Raw genomic sequence first — 24487 nt, forward strand, 5'->3', positions numbered from 1 at the left:
CTGAGTCTGGAAACCACCATGGAGAACCGTATCGTACGGGATGGGACTGACAATTGATAAAATAGTCTCTGTGTCAGAAGAGCTGGCCGTATGTACAGGGTTAAAAATATTCACAGCTCAGAGTAAACGGAGGCCAAAGGGGAGAGGGGAATGTTTCTCTAGGTGTAAAAACCCCCGGCCCCGCGGGACAGAGGGCTGTGGGCCGGCTGGCTGCTGCTGCCTGGGGGCCGCGGGGCGGTGAGGGCGGCTGGGGCCCAGGAAGCTGCCTCCAAAGAGGGGGGTGAGGCTGGGCAGGTGGGCGGCTCAGCTCCCGGGGCGTCCGGTGGGGACGGGGCCGCGGCCGCGCTCTGTGCCGGGGCTCCCTCTTTGCCGCAGGGCCGCGGCCATGGCCGGGGCTGGCCCAGGACTGCTGGCCCCTGGCCTGCCTGGCCGTGCTCTGGGGTGCTGAGGGCACAGTGGCTCCCCGCACAGCCCGCAGGGCCAGGCTCCCAGCCCGCCAGCCCTGGGCATGGCTTCGATCCTGGCGGACGCTCCGGGAATTGCATAGTGTCGCTGGGGAGGGCTAGGCAGGGGACACCCTCCTTCCCCAAGACGGGCACCTGCCTCCCAGGACAAGCCGCTGGGCGCCAGGCTCTGGGGTGCCCGTGGGGGGCCGGCAGCTGGGCTCTGGGGGCAGACCCAGGTTTCGACCTCAGGCCCCACAGACGGTGGTCCCTGATCTCACCATGGTCATGACCTCTGACACCCGGATTTGGTTTTGTGAGCAGAGCTGTGGCCGCCCGCTCCGGCAGGAGAACCATCCCCCAGGAGGGGCAGCCTGGCCTTGGACCCCGGTCGAGGCCGCCCCTGAGGCTGGCGCAGCCCGCCCGGTTCGAGGTATTCTGCTTGGCGGCCAGGAGGCCTGGGCAGGCGGACGGCAGGTGCCAGCTGCAGCCAGAGGCTCCCTGGCGGGGTCCTGAGATTCTGTTGAAGCGTCTCCGCAGGGTCTCCCTCGTAAAGTGCGTGTGGGCGGCGGGTGGCCCACGTGCTCACAGCCCAGCCTGGGCGCGGCGGTCACAGCGGCCGGGGCCTGTGCAGACCGGCCACGTCGGGCGAGAGCGGGGGGCTGTGGGTGCCCTTGGACGCCGTCCAGTCGCTGAGGAAGGCCTGGGCCGCCTTGCGGTGCGCCAGGCGGTGGGTGATGGAGAAGCCGGCATTGCCCTCCAGCTGGGACAGGATCACCAGGACCTGCCTGAAGGAGGGGGCCGGTGAGGCCCGGCGGGGGGCAGGGACCAGGGCTGGGGGTGCAGGGCGGGGGGCAGGGACCAGGGCTGGGGGTGCAGGGCGGGGGGCGGGGACCAGGGGCCGGTGAGGCCCGGTGGGGGGCGGGGACCAGAGGCTGGGGGACCAGGGCTGGGGGCGCAGGGCGGGGGGTGGGGACCAGGGGCTGGTGAGGCCTGGCGGGGGGCAGGGACCAGGGCTGGGGGTGCAGGACAGGGGGCGGGGACCAGGGGCTGGGGGCGCAGGGTGGGGGGCGGGGACCAGGGCTGGGGGCGCAGGACAGGGGGCGGGGACCAGAGGCTGGGGGACCAGGGCTGGGGGCGCAGGGCGGGGGGTGGGGACAAGGGGCCGGTGAGGCCCGGTGGGGGGCGGGGACCAGGGCAGGGAGTGCAGGGAGGGGGGCGGGGACCAGGGGCCGGTGAGGCCCAGTGGGGGGCGGGGACCAGGGCAGGGGGCGCAGGGCGGGGGGTGGGGACCAGGGGCTGGGGGCGCAGGGTGGGGGGCGGGGACCAGGGGCTGGGGGCGCAGGACAGGGGGCGGGGACCAGAGGCTGGGGGACCAGGGCGGGGGGCGCAGGGCGGGGGGCGGGGACCAGGGCTGGGGGACCAGGGCTGGGGGCGCAGGGCGGGCACCCACCGGTGCAGGGGCGGCACGCTGTCCTGGGTGCGCAGGCTGCCGCGCGTGGACACCACGTTGAAGCTGTCGGTGCAGTCACACTGCACGTGCAGGAAGGACCGTGGGTGCCGGTTTTCCACCACCACGATGAGCCCCGCCCAGCCGTGCGTCAGGTAGTAGCAGGTCATGCCCTCGCGGCCCTGGGCACAGGCGCAGGCGTGGGGCGGGGCTGGGCAGGCGCCCCCGGCCACCCTCCCCGGGGACCCCCACCCACCTCGTGCCGCTCGCCCCGGCTCTCGGTGAGCAGGATGATGGCGTCGGCCAGCGTGGTCGGCTGGGCCTCCACCGGCTCCACCATGACCAGCCGGGAGCTGTACACGGCCAGCACGTGGCCGGGCGGCTCGGGGGCGCCTCGCGGGGCTCCTGCCGAGGGGCTGGAGGCTGCGGGAGGGAGCGCGTGAGCCACCGCCGTCCCCGCCGGGCTCTGGGCCTGGGCCGGGGCGGGGGCCTCACCCTGCGCGGCCGGGGGGCCCGGCGGGCCGGGGCTCCAGTGGTTGAAGGCACAGCACACCACGGCGTACTCGCCGGGCTCCAGCATCACGTCGCAGTTGACAAACTTCTTGACGGCGCGTTTGCTGTGGGCCAGGAGGCGGCCCAGGCTCAAGTGGCCACCGCTGCCGAAGGTGGCCCGGAACACCAGGATGCACAGGTCCAGCAGGTGGCTGTCCACCGCGTCCGAGCGCCTGTGGGCCGAGAGCACAGGCTGGGGCCACGTCGCGGGTGGCCGTGGCCGCAGCCCCCGGCCCGGCGGAGCCCCTGCGGCGCCCACCTGCTGCCCTCCTGGAACAGCGCGAACTCCAGCGAGGCGCGCTCCAGCACCGTCAGCGCCGTCACGCCCACGGGCCCGCTGGCGCAGCTGGGGAAGCAGCCCTGCACGCGGGCCTCCTGCCAGTCCGAGTGCACCTTGCAGATGTCCACGGAGTCGAAGTACCTGGTGGCCGAGGACGGGCCTGAGCCTCGCACAGCCCACGGCGCCTCCCGGGGTGGCACTGCCGTCCCGCAGCCCCGGCCCCGCTGGGGACCCACGTGGACAGGCCCTCCGGGAAAGGCTCTCTCAGCGGGACACGCGGTCCCGGCCCCTGCGGCTGGGCCTCCACGAGCAGGTGCCAGGCCCAGGACGATGGGGGACAGCAGAGCCAGGACGACCCAGGCGAGCCTGGACTCCGAGGCAGCGCCCAGAAGCCGCGGCCCAGACCCCCACACGGGCGGGGTCACGGAGAAGCCGCCCCATCCCAGCCCGGCAGGACGGACCCGGCCCTGGGAGGGGTGGGGCTGTCACGCGTGCCCAGCCCTGGGGCCCAGGTACCTGATGAAGTCGCTGTACTCCATCCAGAAGACGCCCTCGCTGCTGCCGTGGGGCATGAGCTCGGCACGCAGGTGCCCGGGCCAGTGCGGCCACTCGTCCGACCAGCTGCCGTTCCAGGAGAAGCGGCCCCACGGGTTCCGGAGCCGCAGGAGCCTGCGGACCACGTGGCTGAGGGACAGGCCTGCGCGGCCACACGCACACCACCCACGGCCACACGCTCGCCACCCACAGCCACACGGCTGTCCACGTCCACACACACTGCCCACGGCCACACGCTCGCCGCCCACGGCCACACGGCTGTCCACGTCCACACATACTGCCCACGGCCACACGCTCGCTGCCCACGGCCAGCCCAGCCCCTACCTGGTGCCCTGCACGTCGCGGACGTCCAGGACGGAGTAGGCGTGGCGGGGGCGCAGGCCCAGGCTCTCGTAGGTGGAGTCGTCTACCCTCATGTTGCCCCCCCCACAGGAGGCGCCCATGAGGAACCTGCACGGCAGAGCGGCCCTGGCTGACGGGGACCTGGCCAGCGGGACCCTTCGCGCCCTGGTCCTGCCCCGGGACAGGCAGGGGCCGCAGGGAGGGGCCCCCTCCTGCCTGGCGGGGACTGGGCTCAGGGACAAGAGACACGTTCAGAAAGGGCCGGCCCTGCCCCTCCGTGTGCCCGGCCAGGCCTGTTGCCCAGGGGCCCGCGGGGCCAGCCTGCGGCTCCCGGAGCAGCTGTGCTGCCCAGCGGCACCGAGTGGGGGTCTCGGCACCAAGAGCCCCCCAGGCCTGCAGCTCCTGTAGGTCCTCAGGCCTGGACCCTCCCCACAGCCTCCCAGGGGCTGCGCCAGCCAGTGCGGGTCTCACACGCGCCCACCCTGCAGGCACCCTGTCCGGGAGGTGGGTCCCCCCCGCCCCCCCGGCTCTCCCCACTGGCCCAGGCTGGGACGTGGCCCTCCTGGCGCGGGAGGGCTGACGGGGCTGCAAAGGGCCGAATCCCACCAGGCTCCTGGCTGTGGTCAGTCTACATGGGGCGCCCTGGACATGGGGTGCGGGTCATGGACATGGGGTGCGGGTCAGAGGGTGCTTGTCCCCCGCTTGTCCCCCCACCCGCCCCTCTTACCCAGCCTCCTTAGAACTCAGCATTTTGGCCCAGATGAGGTCAGTGTCAACGGGCTCCTCGCGGGGGTTAGTGGAGCTGACCTGCAGCGCCAGGCTCTCGCAGGGGGCGCCGGTGAGCGTGGCCAGGCCTTCGATGGCGCGGCCCGCCTGGAGCGCAAAGTAGGAGCCGTGCAGCTTGGCCAGCGCCTTCTCGATGAGAGCCACCCAGAGCTGCTTCCGCTGCGCCTGCGGAGGGGCGGGGTCAGGGGCCGCGGCCGCCCCCCCCACCCTGTCCACCTCCCCCGCGGCCCCCCCCAGCCCACCCTACCACCCCCCTGCCCCATGGCCCCCCCCTGCCCGCCCCGCGGCCCCCACCTGCGAGAAGAGGAGGAAGCCGGCCTCGTCGCAGGGCAGCATGTCGTCCACCAGCACCGTGGTCCACGTGCCGTCCTTGCACAGACGCACCTGGTAGGCGCCCTCCGCGCACAGGCTGCGCGTGACCATCACCCGCTCCACCAGGTCCGGCCGCTCGGCCAGCACCGCCAGCGCACTCAGGAACCTGCGCGGAGCCGGCTGGCCTCAGCCTCAGCGCCAGGCCCCGCGCGGCCGCCCCCGCCCGGCACCCCCCGCCCGGCACCCCTCGCCCGGCACCCGGCTCACCAGCAGTTTCCCAGCAGCCCCTGCAGGATGTCTGAGGGCCGCAGCGTGTGGAAGACAGACCACGGGGCGCCCTGGTCCCTGAAGACGGAGCAGTTGATCTCGTGGGGCCGGAGCCACTGCTTCACGCGCTGCTGGACGCTGTCGCCCGCCGGGAAGCCCACGGACTGGGGCCCGGGAGGGAAGCTGTCGTCCACAAAGTTCACGCCGTTCTGCAGAGACCACGGCCAGACGCTCAGGCTGGGCAGGGCGGCCTCGGGGCCAGGCGAGGCTCTTTCTGCCGGGCCTGGGGGCGAGACCCTGCCCAGTGGCCCTCAGCTCCGGGAGGGGTGGGCTGTGGGCGGCCCCAGGAGAGTGGGTGGGCTGTGTGTGGCCCACAGGCCTCAGTGCCTGGCCCTCCCGTGTGGAGGGTTCGGCTCGAGACGACCCTGCGCAGGGGAGGGGACGGTGGCCAACAGCCCAGGGCACTGCAGGGGGGCCCAGGAGCAGCTGACGGGCAAAAGCTGAAGGGAAACCGGCAGCTGCCACCCAGGGCTGGGAGGAGGTGGCAGCAACACTGTCCTGTCCCAGCCCCTGCGGGAGGCTGCACAGGGCCCCACCCTGGGCTCGGGCCTCCCAAGGATCAAAGGGCAAAGAGCCGTCCCAACCCCGCGTTCAGCCCGGAAGCCCCGCCTGCCTGGGGGACCTTCCCGGCTGGAGGAAGCGGAGTGATGTGGGTGAACGTCACTCCTCATCACCAGCAGGGCCTGGACCAGGGCTCGGGCCGGGCACTCTGTGCCTGGGAAGAGGGGGCTGCCCGCTGGTGTCCTGGCCTCGCTGGCTCCTCCCCGGGCCGGGGCCGGGGCCAGAGCCCACAGCCTCAGTGGGCGCTGGGCAGGAGCAGCCGGGGGAGACTCGGGCCGCGCGGGGCACTCACCTCGCGGCAGAAGGCCACGATGTTCTCCCACAGGGCCTTGGCCTCGCCCTCGTCCGTCTGCCGCCGCTTCTCCACGTGCATGCTCTCCCTGCGCTTCAGGGGCGCGGCCCCGCGGCGCTGGGCCACCAGCAGCTGGGGCGTGTGGCAGGCGGCGCAGTGCTTGGCCCGGGGCGGGTTGAGCAGGGTGCAGGCGGGGCAGGCCCACTGGCCCGGGCGCTCGGGCAGCGGGCGGGCGGCCTTGGGGGCCAGGGGGACGCGTGTGCAGCTGCTGCTGCAGGGGCCGGGCTTGTCCGCGCCGCAGTCGGGGCAGCAGGCAGGGGCCTCGCCGTGCTCCTGGAAGCCGTGCAGCTTGGAGCAGCCGCACGCCGTGCACCGGGGGGCCGCCGTGGGGTTCCTGAGCGTGCACCTGGCACAGGACCAGGTGGTGAAGTCGGGGCTGGAGGGGCTGGCCGGCGTGTAGCGCACGGAGTCCCCGGTCAGGTCTATGATGTCGCTGCCCAGGGTGGAGCTGCCAGCCTCAACGTGGGCGGGGCCGGCCTCCGAGGCCGCCTCCTCCTCCAGCACACCCAGCCGCTTGCCGGACAGCAGCTCCGCCAGGCGGGAGGCCCCGGCCGTGGCCCGGCCTGGGCCCTGGGGGGACCCCCTGGAGCCGGCAGAGGGTGAGGCCTGAGCAGCCTCAGGCACCAGTGGCTGCAGCTGGGGGGGGACCTCCCGGCGGCTGCGGGGCACCGGGTTGTTCTGCAGGGCGGCGGGGAAGGGGCTGAAGGGCGGTCTCCGGGGGGGCTCCTGGCCGGCGGGGGCCGGGTCAGCCTCGGCACCGTCCGCGGGCAGGCCCGGCTGGGGCACGGCAGGCACAGCGTGGAAGCCCACAGGGGCCACGATTTCGGGCACCACCAGGGCCTCAGGCGGGATCCGGGGCAGCGAGAGTTTCCGGGGGCCTCCGCAGGCAGAGCAGGAGCTGGCCACGGCCGTGTTGTGCAGCGTGCAGCGTGGGCAGGCCCAGCCGCTCCCGGGCTCGGCCGCGCCCTCCTCCGCCTCGGGGTGGCCCCTGGCCGGGTCCACGGCCGCCAGCCCCGCCGTCCGCACGGGACCCGCCTCCTCCTGGCAGCCACCCTTGGGCTCGGCCGGGACGGCGGGCGGCTTGGGCAGGACCCCGTTGATGATGGGCAGGGAGGCCCCGGGCACGGGCTCCGGGGTGAAGCCACACACTTCGCAGGCTTCCCTGCCCAGGAGGTTCCGGAAGGTGCAGCGGGCGCAGGCCCATTTCTGCTCCTCCACGCTGAGCCGCAGGATCTGGTCGAGGTCGGGCCTGTGCCGGGGGGCCTCACAGATGGAGCACTGGCGCCGGCCGGCCGGGTTCAGGAAGGTGCAGCGGGTGCAGGACCACTCCCCGACCGCGGCCATAGACCCGGGCGAGTGGGTGTGGCTGCAAGGAGAGCGGCGGTCAGCCGACCCGGGGGCCCCGGCGGAGGACCCCACCCTCCCGCTGGCCCGGGGAGGGCGCCCGCCTGTGGCTCGGGGCGGCCTCCACCCAGGCCGGGTCCAGGGCTCAGGGCACAGCAGACCCGCAAGCCCCGGTCCTGGGGCAGGTGCGGGACCAGGAGCCTCCAGGGAGGGCTGGGCCCCCCCGCCCCCCGCACGCTGCCCCAGAGGCCTGTGGCGCACAGCAGTGCGGGCCCCCAGGGGCTGAGCGGAGCCGTCCCTGGCACCCTGCTGGAGGCACGTGGCCGCCCCTGGCCCAAGCACAGGCCGTGCCCTATTGCCCCTGGCACTGGGACGGGGACAGGCCGCACACAGCACGGCAGCTGTCCACAGCCCTGGGTACGGCCCCGTGCCGGGCGGTCTCTGCTCCTCCCAGGGGTGCAGGAGGTGCTTGGGCTCCGGCAGGGCAGGCGGGCTGTGCCCCAGCGCCCTGGGCCGTGACAGCAGGCGTTGGGGGGGGCGGTCCTGGCAGGGCCAACCTGCGAGGGAGGGGTCTCCACACCCCACACAGTCTCCCGACTGGCTGTAGCTGCTCTGCCTGGCAGAAAAATCAATTGTTCTTTATAACACATCGCGAATCTTATGCTTCTAACAGTACGTTCCAGCTAAGCCCGTTTGATTCGGGAAGAAAGAAAACTTGCCTCTTCAAATAAACCACAAAAACCCCAAGAAATCTCCCCAAGCAACACGCCTGTTTCCTGGAGCCCAGAGCGACCTCCGTGATGCCGCCTGCCCTGTGCAGAGAGCGGTGGGCTCAGCCCCTGAGGCTGGGGCTGCAGCTGCCCCTGGGGAAGCCGGAGAGGGCGGCCCGGGGCTGGGGGTGGCTTTGACCTTGGCTCTGTGCCAGGAAAACCCTCAACGCTGCCGGAGACGCCCAGACCCCTCCCCTCCCATCCCCCACTTGGGAAAGGGGTCACGGCCACCGTGTGCCTGTGTGGAAACACGCACACGCCAGACTCTCGCCCCACCCTGTGCTCCCCACGCGGCCTGGCCGCAGAGATGGGGCTGCCCCACGCGGACGTCACAGCCAGTCTGGGCGGCAGGGCCTCCTGGGACACACCCTGCCCTGGCCCCAGGCTCTGGCTGTGACAGACAGGGTGGGGGGGGCCTCGGAACACCAGGGAGGGAGGAGGGAGCCCAGGACCCTGGGGACAGGGCGGATGTCAGAGCTGTCTCCGCGGATCAGAGGATTCTGCCTGCAGTTCAGGCTCAGATGAGACGGTGCCTGAAAACCAGGGGTGGCCCTTCTGCAGCCGGAAGGAGACTCGCCAGGGGCCAGAGACCCCGAGGGCGTCTGAGGCCCTGCACCGTCGGGTGGGCCACGGCGGAAGGGGCTCAGGGGCCAGGAGGCCTGAGCAGGGGTCCGGCCGCCCCACGACCCCATGGGCCCTCCCAGGGCCACCCTCACAGGCTGCAGAGACCCGGACCCCTGAAGCACCGTGGGGGAGGCCAGACCAGCAGACCAGGCCCCCGTCAGTGGCCTGAAGAGTCAAGCAAGGACTCAGCAAAGACCTTCCAGAATCGTCAACACAAAACGCTCCTAAAGTCACACACGCGTGTGCTCCAAGTCACGCTGTGCTTCAGGACACAGAGCGGTTCTAGCTTCGAAGGAAACGGGCTGGAGGGGGAGGACGGGGTCAGTCCTGCCCCGGCGAGCGAAGCCCAGAGGAAAACCCGGCAACTGTCCAGACACCCACACAAAAGGCCACTGTCCTCGATGACCGTGTGCGGCCAACGCTCAGCTCCGACTCGGGAGGAGGCTATGAAGCTGCTCCCCGGGGGACACGACAAAGTCCACCGTGAAGTGACCAGGACACGAGCACTTACAGAAGACACAGAGGCCACTGTCCCGTCACCACGGACGGGGTGAGGCCGTGGCCTTTTCCTTCTCAGGGAAAGCTGAGAGGTGTGAGAGGCTGGGGCTCCCGGGCCGTCGGCCGAGCCGGCCACAGCAAGAGGCCCTGCCGCCTCCCTCGGGGTGTCCCTGTGCCCGGCACGGGCTGGGGGACTGTGCCCGGGGGCTACCGCCCGATGCTCCGGAGGCCACGGCGCCGCCTCCCCCGGCAGGGGATAGTGCTGGGCCACAGCCTTGGCTGTCAGCCTTCCTGAGCGTGGTCTGTCCTTCTCGTCTGTGTCCCTGGGCACCGACGCCGGACCAAGGGCCGACTGAGGTGAGCTGCACCTGGGCGTCAGGTGCAGGGGGGTCTGCCTGGGCCTGGCTGGGAGGGAGGCACGGGCTGCTGCGGGGGCCTCTGGGCCGCCTCTGCCTCCTCACGAGGGGGTGGTCACCGGGGGGAAGTCACGGGGCTGGGGGTGGTCACCGGGGGGAGGTCACGGGGGGAGGTCATGGGGGGGTGGTCACTGGGGGAGGTCATGGGGGGTGGTCACCAGGGGGAAGTCACGGGGCGGGGGGTGGTCACCGGGGGGAGGTCACGGGGCAGGGGGTGGTCACTGGGGGGAGGTCACGGGAGGGGTGGTCACCAGGGGGAGGTCACCAGGGGGAGGTCACGGGGCGGGGGGTGGTCACTGGGGGGAGGTCACCGGGGGGTCACCGGGGGGAGGTCATGGGGGGGTGGTCACTGGGGGGAGGTCACAGGGGGTGTAGAAATGCAACAGCCAAGAAGGCGGATGCCCAGAGGGGTGCTCCTTCAGCAGACATAGTTCTAAATTTAAAAACCTCGAACTTTCATTTGCACACATGGACTTAGTAAAAAAGAAAAGCCGCAAAAGCCGTCCACCCGTGTGCCACGCGTGTGCTGGTGCTCACTGCTGGATGCCAGGACCAAGGCAGCCACCTGGCAGCAGCCACAGAGAGCTCAGTGCGGGGCCCAGCGACCCCGCCCCCAGCAACTCGCCTGCAGGGTGGAGACATTAGTGCAGGGAAGGAAAAGGACACGCGTGGACAGATGAGAACGTGGAGAGACGCCCGGCATTCGCCATCGGGGAAACGCCATCCAGACCAAGCGAGGCACCACGTCGCGCTGCGAGGGTGGCCAGAGCCCCAGGGACGAGGCAAGTGTGAGTGGAGACACCAGAGTCCCCGACACTGCCAGCGGGAACGTGCACCGGGACAGCACGTGGGACGACAGGCTGCCAGTGTGTCAGGGAGTCAAACGTTAACTTGCCACGAGCCCCGCCACACTCCCGCCAGGCTCTGCCCGAGACATAAGCGTGTCCGTGAAACTCGTACGTGGCTGTTCGCAGCGTCACTCACAAAAGCCAAGTGGAAACAGCCCGTGTCCACAGACAGATAAGTAACACGTGGTCCATCCGCACAGCAAAACAGCGCGTGAGTCTGACACGCGCCACCACGCACGAACCTGGAGGACGTCACGCTGGCCACGTGAGCCAGACACATAAGGCCACGTGCTGTGTGACTCCCCTTCTGTGAAATTTCTAGACGGGGCGAATCTACAGACAGGAGGCCAGGCGGTGGCTGCAGGGGCGGGGACAGCAAACAGGCAGGATCTCTCTGAGGCGCAGAGACGCTGTCACACTGGAGTGACCACAGTGACAAAGTGACTGAACTGCACGTGTAGCATGGGTGGGTTTGGTAAGTGGCACCTCAATAAAGCAGCTTAAAGACACACGCCGAGTCCTGCACCAGAGCCGCACCGCACCGGGGACGCGCCGGGGACATGCTGGGGACGCGCCGGGGACGCGCCGGGGACACGCCGGGGACGCGCCGGGGCTGCCACGTGTGCAGCAGGGACACGGGGGTCCCCCTCGGAGCCCCCGCCCGTCCTGCTCCCGTCACATCTCCCTGGACCTCGCGCTCCGCCACGGCTCCCTGCAGCTCCTGGGCAGGCGTCTGGGGCTCTCGTGCCCGGCCCCAGCCCCCGAGTGGCCCCCGAGTGGCCCCCGATCGGCCAGGGGCTCCGGCCCAGCAGCGGCACCGCCCTGGGGGCTGCACCCAGGTCTGGCCGCGCGGCTCCCGAGCGCCCTCCACGGTGCCGCCTGCCGCCCGGGGCTCACACCGGGGTGTGCAGACATGGCGGGGGCAGGGACGAGGGTGTGTCACCTGGCAAGTCAGGCCGGGCACGGCAGAGCAAGGGCTGCCACCACCGTCCCCGTCCCCCCGGCCGCAGGGCAGGGCGAGGCAGAGGGGCCAAAGAGTGCCCACACCCCCAAACTGCTGAGGGGGCTCTCCAGGTGCCCCAGCGGGCAGCCAAGGCCACAGCAACAGCAGCCCCCACCTGACCCACGACCCCTGGAGGCAGCCGTGTTGCAACAGGGCCCCACGGACGGGGCGGGGGACAGGCACACGCTCCAGCGCGGCAGCCTCCCCCGGCCCAGAGAGCAGCTTTCCCAGGAACACGGCTGTGACGCCCAGTGCCCAGGGGCGGCCTGTCCCGGCCCCCGCCTGTCCCGGCCAGGCTGACCAGCCAGGCCGAGGGGCCGGGGTCCCAGACCTGCCTGACCCAGAGGGGAGACAACCCGGAGCCCCCCGGCTCCTCCTTCCGGGGACCCCACTTCTCTGTAAGCACCTCTGTCAAGCAAAGGACACCCTGAAAAAGAGGCCTTCTGCCCACAAGACCCCGTGGGGCGGCTGCCCCTCCCCGTCTCCTTACCTTCGGGCCCGGGGCCGTGGGGGCTGGTGCTGCCGGGTGACCAGGGCACCTCCCCAGACAGGCCCCCCCGGGCCGCTCCTACACCAGCCGGCGGCTGCCAGGGGCCCTGGGTAGGGCGGCCCCCCGGGGAAGCTGTGGTCCGACTCGGTCTCGGCAGCCAGGGAGGAGGCGGAGCTCCCCATGGCCCCCCTGACATCGGCCGCGCGGAGAGCCGGGCCTGGTCACCTCTGGCCGGCGGCGGGCGGAGTGGAGCATGGAGGGAGGAGAGTGCCCACGCCGGAGACAGGGCGGCCGGCTGGTCACAGTGACACGACAACAGAAATAGAGACAGAGACAGAGAGAGAGAGAGAGAGAGAGAGAGTAAAAGCAGAGAAGAAACAGCAGGACCCACACGCGCGAAGCCTCGGGAGGGCTCCCGCCTGCCGAGCGCCGCGTGGGCCGGGGCCGCCCGGAGCCAGGGCCGCGTCCACGGCGCCCGCCGGCTTCCTCCTGCCGCCAGGGCCCAGGGGGTGGAGGTCGGGCGCCGGAGGCCAGGGTCCCGGGACGGCAGCCCCCTTCCCCGGAAAGCCCCACATCACTGGTCTCTGGTCTTCAAAGAGGTCTTATTCCTTGGTGAGAAAAGAGGTCACGTGATTTTGCTTTGTTACTGACCAAAGGATCGAGGGGACGTTTGACTCAAGGGCAGGGGCACAGCGGAGCTGGTCAGGCCTCAGACTGGCCTCGGGGGACACCGTGTGGAGCCACCGTGAGGCCCCGGGAAGACCCCGGGCCTGGGGTGCAGAAGCCAGGGCGGGGCCGAGCGGCACAGCTGCCCCCAGGCCATTCTGGAGCCTTCTGGAAGGACAGCAGCCAGGCCACATGAACCCACACACCGCGGGCCAGCCCCAGCCCTGAGGGTCCAGTGTGGCTGAGGGCAGGGCTTGCCGCTGGGGTCCCCCTGCAGGGAGGCGAGACTGGGCCTGCTGGCCAGGGCGTCCCGGGGGGCCGTCTGCCCTGGGGAGGACACCTGCGCCCCCTGGCTGAAGGGGCAGATCAGACACAGCCGAGAGCATCACCCTGGGACGGGGCGGGGTCGCACAGGGGTGGTGCCAGGGTCGCTGTGGACACACACCTGCCCCTCCCCTGCGGGGCTCTGGGCCACGGGGGGTGCCCAGCCTGGCCCAGTGGTCCCACCCCTGGGTCCGTGTCCCCACCGACAGCCGTTCTCCCAGCTTCGCAGTGAGACTCAGACACAGCTCGGGGCGGGGTGGCGGCGGGGGCGGTGAGAGAGGCACCATAGGCACATCCTGGACTCAGCCCAGGTGGGGACTTCCAGGTGGGTCCACAGTCCACACAGGCCGGGCTGTGGGGACTTCCAGACTCAGAGGGGCCGGCGGAAGTACCTGCAGGGCAGGAAGTAAGCTGGCCAGCCCCCACCAATGAGCCCAGAGAGCTGTGCACCCTCATGGCCACCTCGGCTCCCTTGCGACCTGCCTGCCCGTGTCCGGGGAGACCCGCGAGGAGCCTGGGGTCACGTGTGCTGCTGGAAGCACGAGCTCCCGGGAGGACCCACCCGCTCTCACGGGTGCCCCTGGCAGGCCTGGGCAGAGACGGCGTCCGGCCGCACCGCGGGCAGCCACTGCGTGTCTTTGTCACGGAGCAGAGCCACACGCTGGCCTCCGCCCTGTGCTGGCTCAGACGCCTCCTGGAGCTGGATCCGGCCTCGGAGAACTGACCCTGTGGGCCCCTCTGGGGCATGAAGGAGCCTGGCGCGGGGGAGGGTGGCCCTCCTGGGAGGGAGGGGACAGAACAGCCCCTCTGGTTGGGCACTCAGGAGAGAGGGACAGAGGTGGCCTGGATGAGCCAATGTCCGTCTCTGCCACACTCTGGGGCTCTGGCAGGGCCTCGCTGGGGTTCTCCAGGGCATTCAAGGGGACCCCAGAACGGCATCGCCCCAGCACCCCACGTGGCGGTGAGGAGACCCACCCTCGCGCTGGTGCCCGGGGCAGCCAGGCCTCCCAGCACAGCCGAGCGGTGGCTGCAGGTGGCTGTGGGACGCTGGCATCGCTCTCCTTGAAACAGGCGCTGTCTTCCCGCCAGCCTTCCTGGCGCAGCCGTCGCCCCCGGCGCCCCGTGGTGGGGCCGAGCCCCGCGCGCCAGGCGAGCAGCTGCAGAAAAGGCTCCACACGCGGCACTTCCGGGGCGCCCGGCAGGGTGAGAACCGCACTCAGGAGAAGGCGGCGAGGGGAGGGCAGCGCCCCGCCCAGGCCTGGGCCGCGAGTGGGCGCCAGGGCAGGGTGCAGGGGGCTGGGCAGGGGGCCGGGCACGGGGCCGTCCGTCTGAGGCTCCTCCGGCCCCACGTCTGGACAACCCAGGGAGGCAGGCGGGGGCTGTCACAGCGTGGCACTGCCCAGGCCTGTCCCCTGGCCTCCTTCGGGGCAGACCAGAGGCCCGGCGCCACCCCTGCTCCCGCACGCTCCTGTCCCTCCGCTGTCCCCGCCCCCGTCTGTCTGTGCTCAGCCAACACCCACCAGCCGCTGCTCCCGGCCAGGCCGGCTCAGGTGCTCGGATACGGCCCCCAGCAGCACTCAGAGACCCTTGCCCACGGGGGCCTCAGTCTCACCGCTGTGCCCAGAGAACAGCCGTGACTCAAAGCAGGTTGCCAGCGTGCAAACCATGGTGACACCGGCCTCCCGGACTCGTGGGAAGGGGCGGGTCCTCCTGGGACAGGTGCCTCACCCTGAGCTGTGTCACTCTCTGCCCCACCTGAGGCTGCCTGCGTCCCCGTCCCTCTCCTGCCTTCCCCGGAACTGCTGCCCTAGTTTTAAATGGGGCGGTGGCCTAGATCTGGCCTTAGGGAAGCACAGAGGTAGGGCCACCACTGCCCTGTGGGGACAAAGTGTTAACCAGCAGGGCCGACTGGCCTGTCCCCCAGTCCTGGCGAGAGGTGTGTGCCTCCCCACGGCCTGTGAGGACGGCAGGGCCACACAAGGACCCCCCTCCCCAGGACTCAGTGTGGGGCCGGGCCCCAGGGGGGACACACAGACCCCCAGCCCACCTGCCCCCCATTGCCCCCAGGCCTGTCCTCAGCCGCTGGAGACCTCCGAGGGCTGTCCCGGCCCAGTCTCAACAGCCCATCTGGAGCAGAGACGTCCACACCCCAGGTGCTTCCTTCAGCGGGACACAGGGTGAGCCACCCTTGCTCCTCAGGCTCTGCAGGCCTCCCTGAGTGCCAGTGTCCCCACCTGTCCCCTGCCATGGGGCACCTTCACCCTCAAACAGGCAGCACCCACAGCCACGGCCACCGCCCTCCCAGCCGTGGGCGCAGAGGTGAGAGCTGAATGGGGGCTCCCACCCCAGGCCTGCAGGGGCCTGAGTCTTAGCAAATCTTACGGGGCCGTCTGCAGCAGCCCCTGTGAGGCGGGCCCGGTACCCCTACCCAGGAAGGGGTGTGGGGAAGGCAGAGGGAGGGTGGGGGTCCCTGTGCCCAGGCAGACGGCCGCCCAGCCAGACCCCCACAGCCACCCACCACAGCCCAGAGCCGCACCCAGCAGACCAGGAGGCCAGGAGCAAGCCACTGCCTGGGACTTGGCCTGGGCGGTCCCCCCAGTCTGGGGACAGGCATCTCTGCGCTTACCCTGGCTGACACCAAGGCCACCCCTGGGCAAACGGCCCTGGGGAAATGAAGCTCTTGCCTGAGTGTGGCAGGAGAGCCGGGGCCAGGGAGCGAATCCTCCCCGTCGTCCCCATGAACCCAGGCCAGGGCCCCACCTTGCGGGTGGGCCGGAGAGCTGGCAGGACGGCATTCTCCGGAAACAGGCGGGCGGAGCACCCTCAGCACCCACAGCGGCGGCTCCCGGGACAGGGGAGGCCCCGCCAGTGCTCCCCACCAGCCCTGCCAGCGGGGGCGCGGGTTCCATGGGGGGCCAGAGGCAGAGCATAGAGGAGGCCACCAAGGTGTCAAGAAGGCCTGGCAGGACCCCACAGCTGCCCCGACCAGGCTCCTGGCAGGGACAGGACCACAGCCCGGAAGGCTAGGAGAGCCGGGCCTCGGCAGGGCACAGGGCAGCCAGTCTCAAGGGGTTCTGGGAACCAGGGGTTCCCAGGAGGGGCCCCGGGCACCTCACCACAGCCCTCCCGCTGCTCCCCAGCAAGCCCCCCCCAGCCACCGAGCTTGGGAACTCACAGGCCCACAGAGCTGCCAAGCGCCCCGTGCCGAGTCTGGGCTGCCGCCTTGGGAGGGCCCCTCCACGCAGGCTTCCCCCCGGCACCCAGCGAGGCCGTGCCCCACCTGGGCGGCCTGGACTCTGACCCCAGAACAGCAAACCCAGCCTCCGGGCTTATCTGCACAATCCAGAGTCCCACGGAAATCAGTCCCGACCAGCCACGTGGCCCAGGGCTGCGGCCCGGACCCCCCAGAGGGCTTCCCCGTCCCCACTCGGCACGCGCAGCCCCGGAGCCCACAGCCGACAGCAGCCAGAGTCCCGGGGGGCAGCCAGGGCTCAGCTGGCTCCCTGGTGCCCTGGTCCGAGGCTGCGCCCTGTCCAGGCCACCCCGGGTCAGCGGGACAGCAGACGGAGCTGCTCGAGGTCCTGCCCTGACCTCCCACAGCAGGGCCAGGACCAGCACTGGCCGGGGGCAGCCCGGGCTTCTGGGCACGGCCAAGGAAAGGTGGCCGGGGAAGGCAAGGCCCAGGGCAGGCAACCGAGACTCCCCTGGACCCAAGTCCCACCACCAACAGGGCTTGGCTTTTCTTGGCACACGCTTGCCCTGGCAGGAGCCACCAGACAGGTGCGGCGCTCACTGCTCCCCTCCTGCCCTTCCCGGGCCCCGTCAGGCCCACTGCAGCCTCCTCCACTCCCTCGCTGTCACCCCCTTAGGAGAACACCACCGAGGACAGCAGCCACCACCTCCACCTGCTGTCTGCCTCTCGGCACCGGAGAGGCGGGCACAGGCAGGACACTGCTGACCTCAGCGAGGTGAACCACAGAGGTTCAGCTGAAAATCAGACACGCCCACCTAGGCCACGTACACGAAGAAACGCCTGGGGAGGCCGGAGGGCAACGGTGCTTCCTGCCAACAGGGCTGGGCAGAAGCGTGCCCTGCCCTGACCCTCTTGCCAGCACCAGGACACACTCCAGGGCAGTCCTCTCCTGGTTCTAGCTTTCTCGTATCGCCAAGGACGTCACAGCCTCCGAGGGCTCCAGCCAGCAGCCCGAGGCTGGGAGTTGGAGGACGGGGCCCGGGCTGTCTGCGGAGCTCGCGGCGGCACTGGGCACAGCCACAGGGCTGCACCGCACGGCCGCCCCTGGGCAGGGCTCGCCCCCTCGGCCTGTCCAGGGCAGCTCTGAGATGCCACCAACTCTGCTCACCAGCGAGCCACCAGCACCCCCTGCAGAGCTGCCTGGCTTCCCGGGGTGGGGGAAGGGACGGGCATATCTAAAACGACAGCGAAGATCACGTCCTGAGAGGCTCAGGAGGTGGGGAGCGCCTGGGAGGACGGGAAAGGAGGGAGTGGGGGGACGTCACCGCGTGTCCTTCCGTGTCCCTGGCGCGGCACACCACCACAATCACGTATCGTGGAAAAGGAAGTTTCACAATTGTATTGTCAGGGAAACAGGAACGTTCTCAGGATTTCAGCTTTTAGTTCACAAGTTCAATGATGTTTAACGTTGAATACTATTTTTAACAGGGAAAAAAGGACAAGACAAGCACTCTCATTTTTGGCACTTCTATATTTCTGTCTGCCAAGTGGCAGCAGGTGCAGCCCTCGCCTTGGCAACCCGGTGGCCTTGCCGGCCGCAAAACAGGGGTCGCGGGGTCGCGGCCCTCACCTCTCCCGCTCACCCTGAAGAGAGGCGGACGGGAGCTGCGCCCTGTACCCCAAGGAGGCCTCTGGGCACTTCGCCCCCACAGGCTCCTTTCCAGGAAGGGCCGGGACTCCAGAAAGCTCCAGAACTCATGGCCTCTCCCACTGGAGGGGGCAGGAGGTGGGAGGAGCAAGGTGGAGAAGGAGCAGAGGTTCCACCTGCCCGGTGACGGTGTCCAAGGGTGACTTTAGCAGGAAGAGTGGAGGGGAGGGGCGGGGAGGACGTCCCTGTGCTTCCTCCCAGGAGCAGGAAGCTGCAAGGACCGTCTGCCCCTGGGCACAGCGTGACACTTGCAAACAGCAGCTATCGACCCGTTTTCTCCCCGATACCCTGAAGCCCCGTCCGGGCACCTCCTCCACCCTGGCTACCAGGGAGGCAGGGACCGCAGGGACCGCAGCTGCCCTCTGACCCCGGCAAGCTGGGGGAGGAATCGGGTGTGGGCGGCAGGGCCGTGAGGGTGCCGGTCAGCACAGGTGGGGTGAGGTCGATGCGCGTCACGCCACAGGACGCACGCAGGTCTGCCCTGGTGCCCCAGGTGAGTCCCTGAGGGAGGGAGGCCACACCGCTTGCTCCCTGCGCCTCAGCGCACGGCCCCTCGCAGAGCTCGCAGGGCAACAGCCTGCGGCCCAGGGCCTTGCCGCTCACACTGGGGCCCCGCACTGGCCCTCCTGGGGGCTCCGCCCTGAGCTAGGGGGCCCCTCTGCCCTACCACAGCCCTATCTCTGCAGGCCCAGGCACAGCGGCACCCACGCCGCTGTCCACAGAGCCCACGGGGACACCCCAGACACCTCCTGGGGCCACTCGGCATAGGGTCCCCATTCAGCTGGGCGAGACCCAGAGCGACAGGCTGTGGCTGAGCAGGGAGAGGCTCACGCGAGGGCCACGAGTCATCGAGTCCTTTCTCAGACCCAGAAGCCGAGGTCCCGTGTCCCACTCCCGAGGACACTGGGGAGCTCTCCTTCCCCTCAGACTCCAGACCCCAAGTGAGCCGGAGCTGCTGAGCCCAGCGGCCGACTGTGGACGCTCCCTGACCACCTGCTCGGCTGGGCTGGCCAGCGCCGGGCCCCCCAGACACGGAAACGGGCCTTGCCGTCCCCGCGCCCACAGCCGGCAGGGGGACAGGGCAGCGCCAGGTGCGAGTGCTGCAGGCAGATGTCCTGGAAGGAGCCTGGGGTGGGCTGGAGGGAAACGTCAGAGCAGGGCAGACCCCCTGGGCATCCTCAGCAGAGCAGGGTGAGGGGTCAAGTGGCTCTGCTCACTGCACCCCGAGGGGACAGCCAGGAGGCAGGGAAGCGCACGCTCGCTGAGGGGTCAGGAGAGACACACTGTGCTCCCGCTGGGCCAGGTGCCGGGCAGCAGGGTACGGGCAGAGCCAGCGGACAGAGCAGTGAGGAGGGGCCGCAGCCGCACAGGACAAGTGGAGAGCGGAGGCCCCTGGGCAGGCTGGGGGCAGGGAGAGCCCACCCTCTGGGCGGGGAGAGCCCTTCAGCTGGGCTGCCGGACCCTCAACGTCTGCGGAAGAAATCGGCCAAACCCACACCCCACCTCTCTGTCTTTTCACCTTACAGTCGAGGGCAGTGGCAGCCCAGGACCGACCTGGAGATGACAGGTCACCAGCCTTCCTGGGTTTCTGTGGCTGCGTTTTCAAAGAGCCCAACTTGTTTCCGTTTCATTCTAGCATTTGCCTTCTCAGCAGGTGTCCACGCCTGGGGCCCTGAGCAGAGGCATCAGGCCAAAGGCCAGAGGGCCGGGCCAGGGCTGCTCTGCCTGGAACGGCAACGTGGACGGATGCCCTCCTTCAGGGTCGTCACCCGAACACATCTACGGTTTTCAAGGCAGCTTCCTGAGGCAGAGGCCGGGATGCCCAGCCTCCCTGGGCCCCTCCCCTGCCAGCAAGTGCTGTCCCTCAGTCTGGGTTTCCTCATCTGTACAACTGAGGCAGGACCAGAGAGGCCAGCCACTTCCTGCTCTCAGAGAACAGGTGCTGTGGAAGCCCAGACAGTAAGTGCCCGTGAAGTCCCTGGGTCCGGGCCCAGCAGGGTTTGAGCCTGGCTCCCGTGAGGACTCGGGGTCGGTGGCCTGTCTGCCAATCAAGCAACTCCAGAGAGTCTCAGATGCAGAAACGGAAGGGGAAGAGAGAGGGGTGCTCCCCCAAGAAGGACCTGAGAGGACATAAGACGTGCCCAACCCCAAGGCCAGGCTGAGCTGGCTTCCTGCAAACCCCGCCTCCCCAGCCAGGCAGAGAGCAGGGCTCCCATGTCTATCTGGGGCCGGGAAACACTATCTCTCTCACCCCTGTCCACATTTGAGAAAGTCACTCCGAACTGGAAGGATAGAATCACCCTCACCTCCTCCCTCAGTGCCAGACTCTGAGAGCAAGGAGGCAATTACGGGGCAGCCTCCACACCTAACTGTGACTCACACCTCTGCAGCCCTCGGGCCTGGGCAGGGGGAGCTCGGGGGTCCCCAGAGGAGGAGCACACACCCGGCTCAGCTTTCTCCACTGGCCTCTGAGTTGCAGGACCCCAAACACCCAGGCCTGCCTCGCAGGTGCTAGGATTTCCGGGTGCTTTCCAGTCCTGTTTCCTGCAGTTTGGTAACAAGCTCTGGGGCACTAAGGGGACCCTGAGAGCTGGCCCAGCCAGGGCCAACTGGCCACACAAGGGTTCCCGGGTCAGGAGCAGGAAGAGCCGGGTTGTCAGGGGCCACTGTCGGTAACTTCCCGAATCTGTGCAAACGCCGGATGGCTGGCGCAGTCGAGACTCCCGCGGCTCCCTCCACTCCAAGCGGCCGCCCCCAGGCAGTTCCCCAAGCGACAGGGGAGGGATGCCCGGACCAAGCAACACATCCCCTGATGCAGCCGGGGGCCAGAGGCTTGGCCCGGAAAATAAGGGCACTCAAGGGCAGGCAGGGGCTGAGGCCGTCTCCCGTGTCCGCAGCACTCCAGGGCTGGCCTCGAGTGACCCGCACGACCCAGGTCCCTGCCGGCTTCCCGCCTTCTTCTGGGCCCCCTCCCCGAAGCAGCACCCGAGCCCAGCCTCAGCCTCCAAAGCCCCGGAGGCGCCAGCGGGCTGATACCCGCTCCGAGGGCCCGGGCGCGTCCGGCCGCCGGAGGGCACGCGCCCCGCCGGGCCTGCATCCCCCGCCGCCCTCTGGGCCCGAGCTTCCCGCCGGGGCTCCCAGGCTGCGCACCGGCCGGCGGGACTCACCTCCGCAAACCGGCGTCGCCTCCTCAGTCCCCGTGGCCCGGGCGGCGCGGCCGCGGTCCCGGCCCCGGCCCCCGGGCCCGCTCGCCTCCGCCGGCCGACCCACAACTTCTGCCTCCGGAGAGCGGCGCAGCCACTCTCGCCGCTGGCCGTGCTGCCCGGACAGCCTCCCGCGCCTCAGCCGCGGAGCCGCCAAGCGCCCCGACCCGGCCCCGGCCAGCGACCGGCGCCCGCACTACGCCGCCTCCGTAGCGTAGCGCTCGGCCGGGGCCCCGCGGCTACGGCGCGCCCGGGGCGCACGCGGCGCTGTGAATCGCGCGCCCGGACTACGGCTCCCACAGGGCCGCGCGGCGCCCAGCGCGAGGCAGGCCGGGAGCGGGGGACGGTGCCGGGCGCGAGGCAGGCCGGGAGCGGGGGGCGGTGCCCGGCGCGAGGCAGGCCGGGAACTGTGGTCCTCGGGGCCCCTTCTCGGGCCCGCGCGCCCGCGCTGCTGGGGACCGCCGGGCCCGTCGCGGAGGGGCCGGGCCTCGGCTCGTGGAGCGCCCTGCGGACTCCGCTCCGGCCCTTCCGCGTCCTCGAGCCGCTGAGAGCCCTTCGCGCCGGGGCGCCTCCAGCCCTCTCCGCGCCGTCTCACACGTGGCTTCCTCAGTTTCCCCACCGGGCCAGTCAAAAGGAGTCAAAAGGAGGGATCGTCGCGGGACCCACTTGGGTGCCTTCGGCACCTGCAGGGTCACTTGAGCACATCCCTTGTCTAAGCCTGTTTCCCCCTCGGCGACAGGGGGAGACTGCCAGGGTCGCCGGCCGGAAGCGGATCCCATTCCGGAGGCAGCTGGGGAGGCCGCGGAGCCGCCCGACCTGTAGTCGGTTCTCAGGCTCTCGGGAAAGCGCTGCCGACTGGGAAGCGGGCGCTGAGGGCGTCCGGGGCAGATAAGCAGCCTGGGAAGGCGCTGGGCGAGCAGCGGCGGGAGGCAGCGAAGCGGGGCAGCCGAGATCCGGAGACGGATGGCCCGGTTCTGTGGGGAGGTGGGGCAGTTTCACAAGTGGGAAGTGGGGTGACGTTCACTCCAGGGCCCAGAAACCCCGAACCAATCTCAGCAAGACCTGCAGGGCCAGGGCTCGTGCTCCTCGGAGGACGTTCATGCTCCAGGAAAGCCGGCGAACCAAGGACGGATCTCCGCCACACTCGCCAGGTGCTGCAGCGGGGACACCTGTGTCCCAGCCTGGGGGCGGCTTCAGCTTTTAGCTGCAGTCAGGACAAGCTGGCTTCCTGAGTGTTCCAAGGTGGCAGGAGATTAACTTCTGTCCTGGGAGGCCTTTGGTGAGGAGGCTTCATTCCCCTGCCTTGGAACACGTCCCCCTGGGCCTGCAGCCTGCTCTGTGGAGACGGGCAGGGCAGCTGTTTGTCCCTAGCCAGGCGTGTCCATGCCTGGTAGGGGCGCTGCGGGCTGCAGAGAGCTGGCTCTCCGCTCTGTGACTTGGACGAGGCTCTCGGCCCGTCCTCCCAAGCTTCCCCCTGCATGAGGGGTGACTAGCCAGGTGTGGCTGCAGAAGACAGTCCCGGGCTGCTCTCAGGGGAGCTGTGTGACCGTGGCTCCCGTCCCTCCCCCGTCGTTCCTGGGCACCGCCTGGGCTGGTTGTAAGTGTCAGGGCTGGTGTGGCTCCCTGGCCAGGGGCCACTGGTCCAGCCAGCAGAGGGCTCGTGGCCCTGTAAGCTCCAACCAGAGGGACAGCTGAAGTTGAGCCTGTTGGTCTGACGGCGGCTCTTGCCAGCTCCCTGCAGAGCGACCAAGGCCTGCCATGGCGGGGAGAGAGCCCAGCAGACGGCCGCAGGAGCCTTCACGGCTGAGATTTCACCACCGAGGAGGGAACTGAAGGGAATGGGAAGATGAGACGGGGTCTTTGCTGCCTCTGTGCAATGTGTGGTCACCGCAAAGACTGTCACAAGACAGCAGGCATCGCCCAACCTGGCTGTGCTGCCCACTGCACAGAGAAGGGCCACTACACTGGGGCCGTCGGGGTTGCAACGGAGAAAGGGTTTGGGGTTCCCAGGAGACAGGAGGGGGGGGATTTCTCAAAGGGTTTGGCGGCAAACGGTTATAGGGGTGTAGAAATCTTCTTGTGTTGAGTCAGTTTTGGGGGTGGCGGGGTCACAATTCTGGTTGAGCCAGTTTTCAGAAACTAGCTTTAGGTTTGGAAAAGGTGATGTTATCTATGGAGAAAGTTAAGAATCTTTATGACCACCAGCTGCCAGACTCCAGAGCAGCAATGGGGAAGTAAACAGGGGACAGTGGCCGGTCACTATTATTATTTTTAGCTAGGCCCTCACCACAGCTTTCACCTTGCTCCCCTTTGTTGATTTGTAAAGAGCAGTTTCACAGGCGTGAATTTTAAGACTACAGAGCAGAGGATAAGTGACTTTGGATTATTGTTGATTGAGCCCTGCCCCTGCGCCTGCGCGGTCCCCGAGGACACAACCTCACATGAGACAGACCCGAGGAGCTAACACAGCACAGACCGCCCAGGACGACCAGCCCGTGCTCAGGAGGCCCGACAGGAAGGCATGAGTCCACCTGGAGAAGAGGCTGGGAGGGCCAGACAGGAAGAGCTGAGCAGAGGTGGGAGGCGTCCGTTCAGGCACCCTTGGGGACAGAGCAGTAAACAACACAGACCCTACTGGAGCGCAGACTGCAGAGGAAAGAGCACACGGGGAGGCTGACGGGATGGGCACAGGTGCCACGGCCGGCAGGTGGGCTGGCTCATCTCTGACCGAGCTCAGACTGTCCCGGTGGTGCTGTGACTACCTGCTTGTCAGCCACACATCCCTGGGCCCCGGAGGAGGGCAAGCCTACCTGTGGGCAAAATACTGTACACGGGCAAGGTCCCCGGCCAAAGCTGCTGCCCTTCTCCGGGCTTCCTTCTCCAGGTTGCTGGACTCCAGCAGGTAGATGCTGGACTCCAGCAGGTAGAGGGACCAGGGTGCCATCCCGGCAGCACCATGGGGTCTGGCCAGGCTCAGGGCCACACCCACACGCCATCGGATCTGATTGGGGGGGGGGGCGGGCAGAACTGACCACGACTCAACATTGTCAGGAGCCAACCCGGACAGGACCCACCTGGGTGTGCTGGCAGCCCCTTGGCCAGGCCACTGCAAGGTTTGGTGGCCAGGCAGCCCTGCCCTCCAGCCCCCCCGGAGCCCATCGCCATCCCGGGCCTGTGCCTTCTCCTCGCCCTTGGTGGGGAGCTCTGCGTGGCCGCCTCCCACATCACCACCCTGTTCACGTGATGTCCGTCCCTGGGGGCGAGGGCACTGTACCTCTGACCTGTGACGCCCAGACGGCCCTGTGCTGCCCCTATGCCCAGCCACCTCTCCGTGTCCCGTCAGCAGCCCTCCTGGGCTGAACGTGGGGACCGAGGCCTGCGTGACAGGGATGCGTGAGGGCTGCAGGAGAGACAGCAGCCCCTGGAGCCCTGGGCAGAGC

At 69.6% G+C, this 24487-nt stretch overlaps 1 protein-coding gene across 1 annotated transcript; it reads right to left on the minus strand.

Annotated features, from left to right (window-relative positions):
* CAPN15 (calpain 15) lies at positions 1-16164 on the minus strand. The gene is made up of 13 exons (XM_069487176.1): positions 16119-16164; positions 11954-12248; positions 5901-7326; positions 4988-5196; positions 4703-4886; positions 4350-4573; positions 3605-3730; positions 3242-3394; positions 2705-2866; positions 2389-2618; positions 2150-2316; positions 1897-2075; positions 1-1231 (listed from the first exon to the last, which is right to left on the minus strand). The coding sequence occupies exons 2-13, from the start codon at positions 12133-12135 to the stop codon at positions 1054-1056; spliced, it is 3420 nt and encodes a 1139-aa protein (XP_069343277.1). The 5' UTR covers positions 12136-12248; positions 16119-16164; the 3' UTR covers positions 1-1053.
* Positions 16165-24487: the final 8323 nt, after the last annotated feature.

Source organism: Eulemur rufifrons, chromosome 14, assembly GCF_041146395.1.
Source record: "Eulemur rufifrons isolate Redbay chromosome 14, OSU_ERuf_1, whole genome shotgun sequence".
Lineage (NCBI taxonomy): Eukaryota > Metazoa > Chordata > Mammalia > Primates > Lemuridae > Eulemur > Eulemur rufifrons.

Bases quoted from the DNA above. Each gene is read 5' to 3' on its own strand.
- CAPN15 (XM_069487176.1), bottom strand. From the start codon at position 12,135: ATGGGGAGCTCCGCCTCCTCCCTGGCTGCCGAGACCGAGTCGGACCAC. The intron at 5,197-5,900 runs GTGAGTGCCCCG...TGGTCTCTGCAG, and splicing joins TCGTGGCCTTCTGCCGCGAG to AACGGCGTGAACTTTGTGGA. The intron at 3,395-3,604 runs GTAGGGGCTGGG...CGTGGTCCGCAG, and splicing joins CGCGACGTGCAGGGCACCAG to GCTCCTGCGGCTCCGGAACC.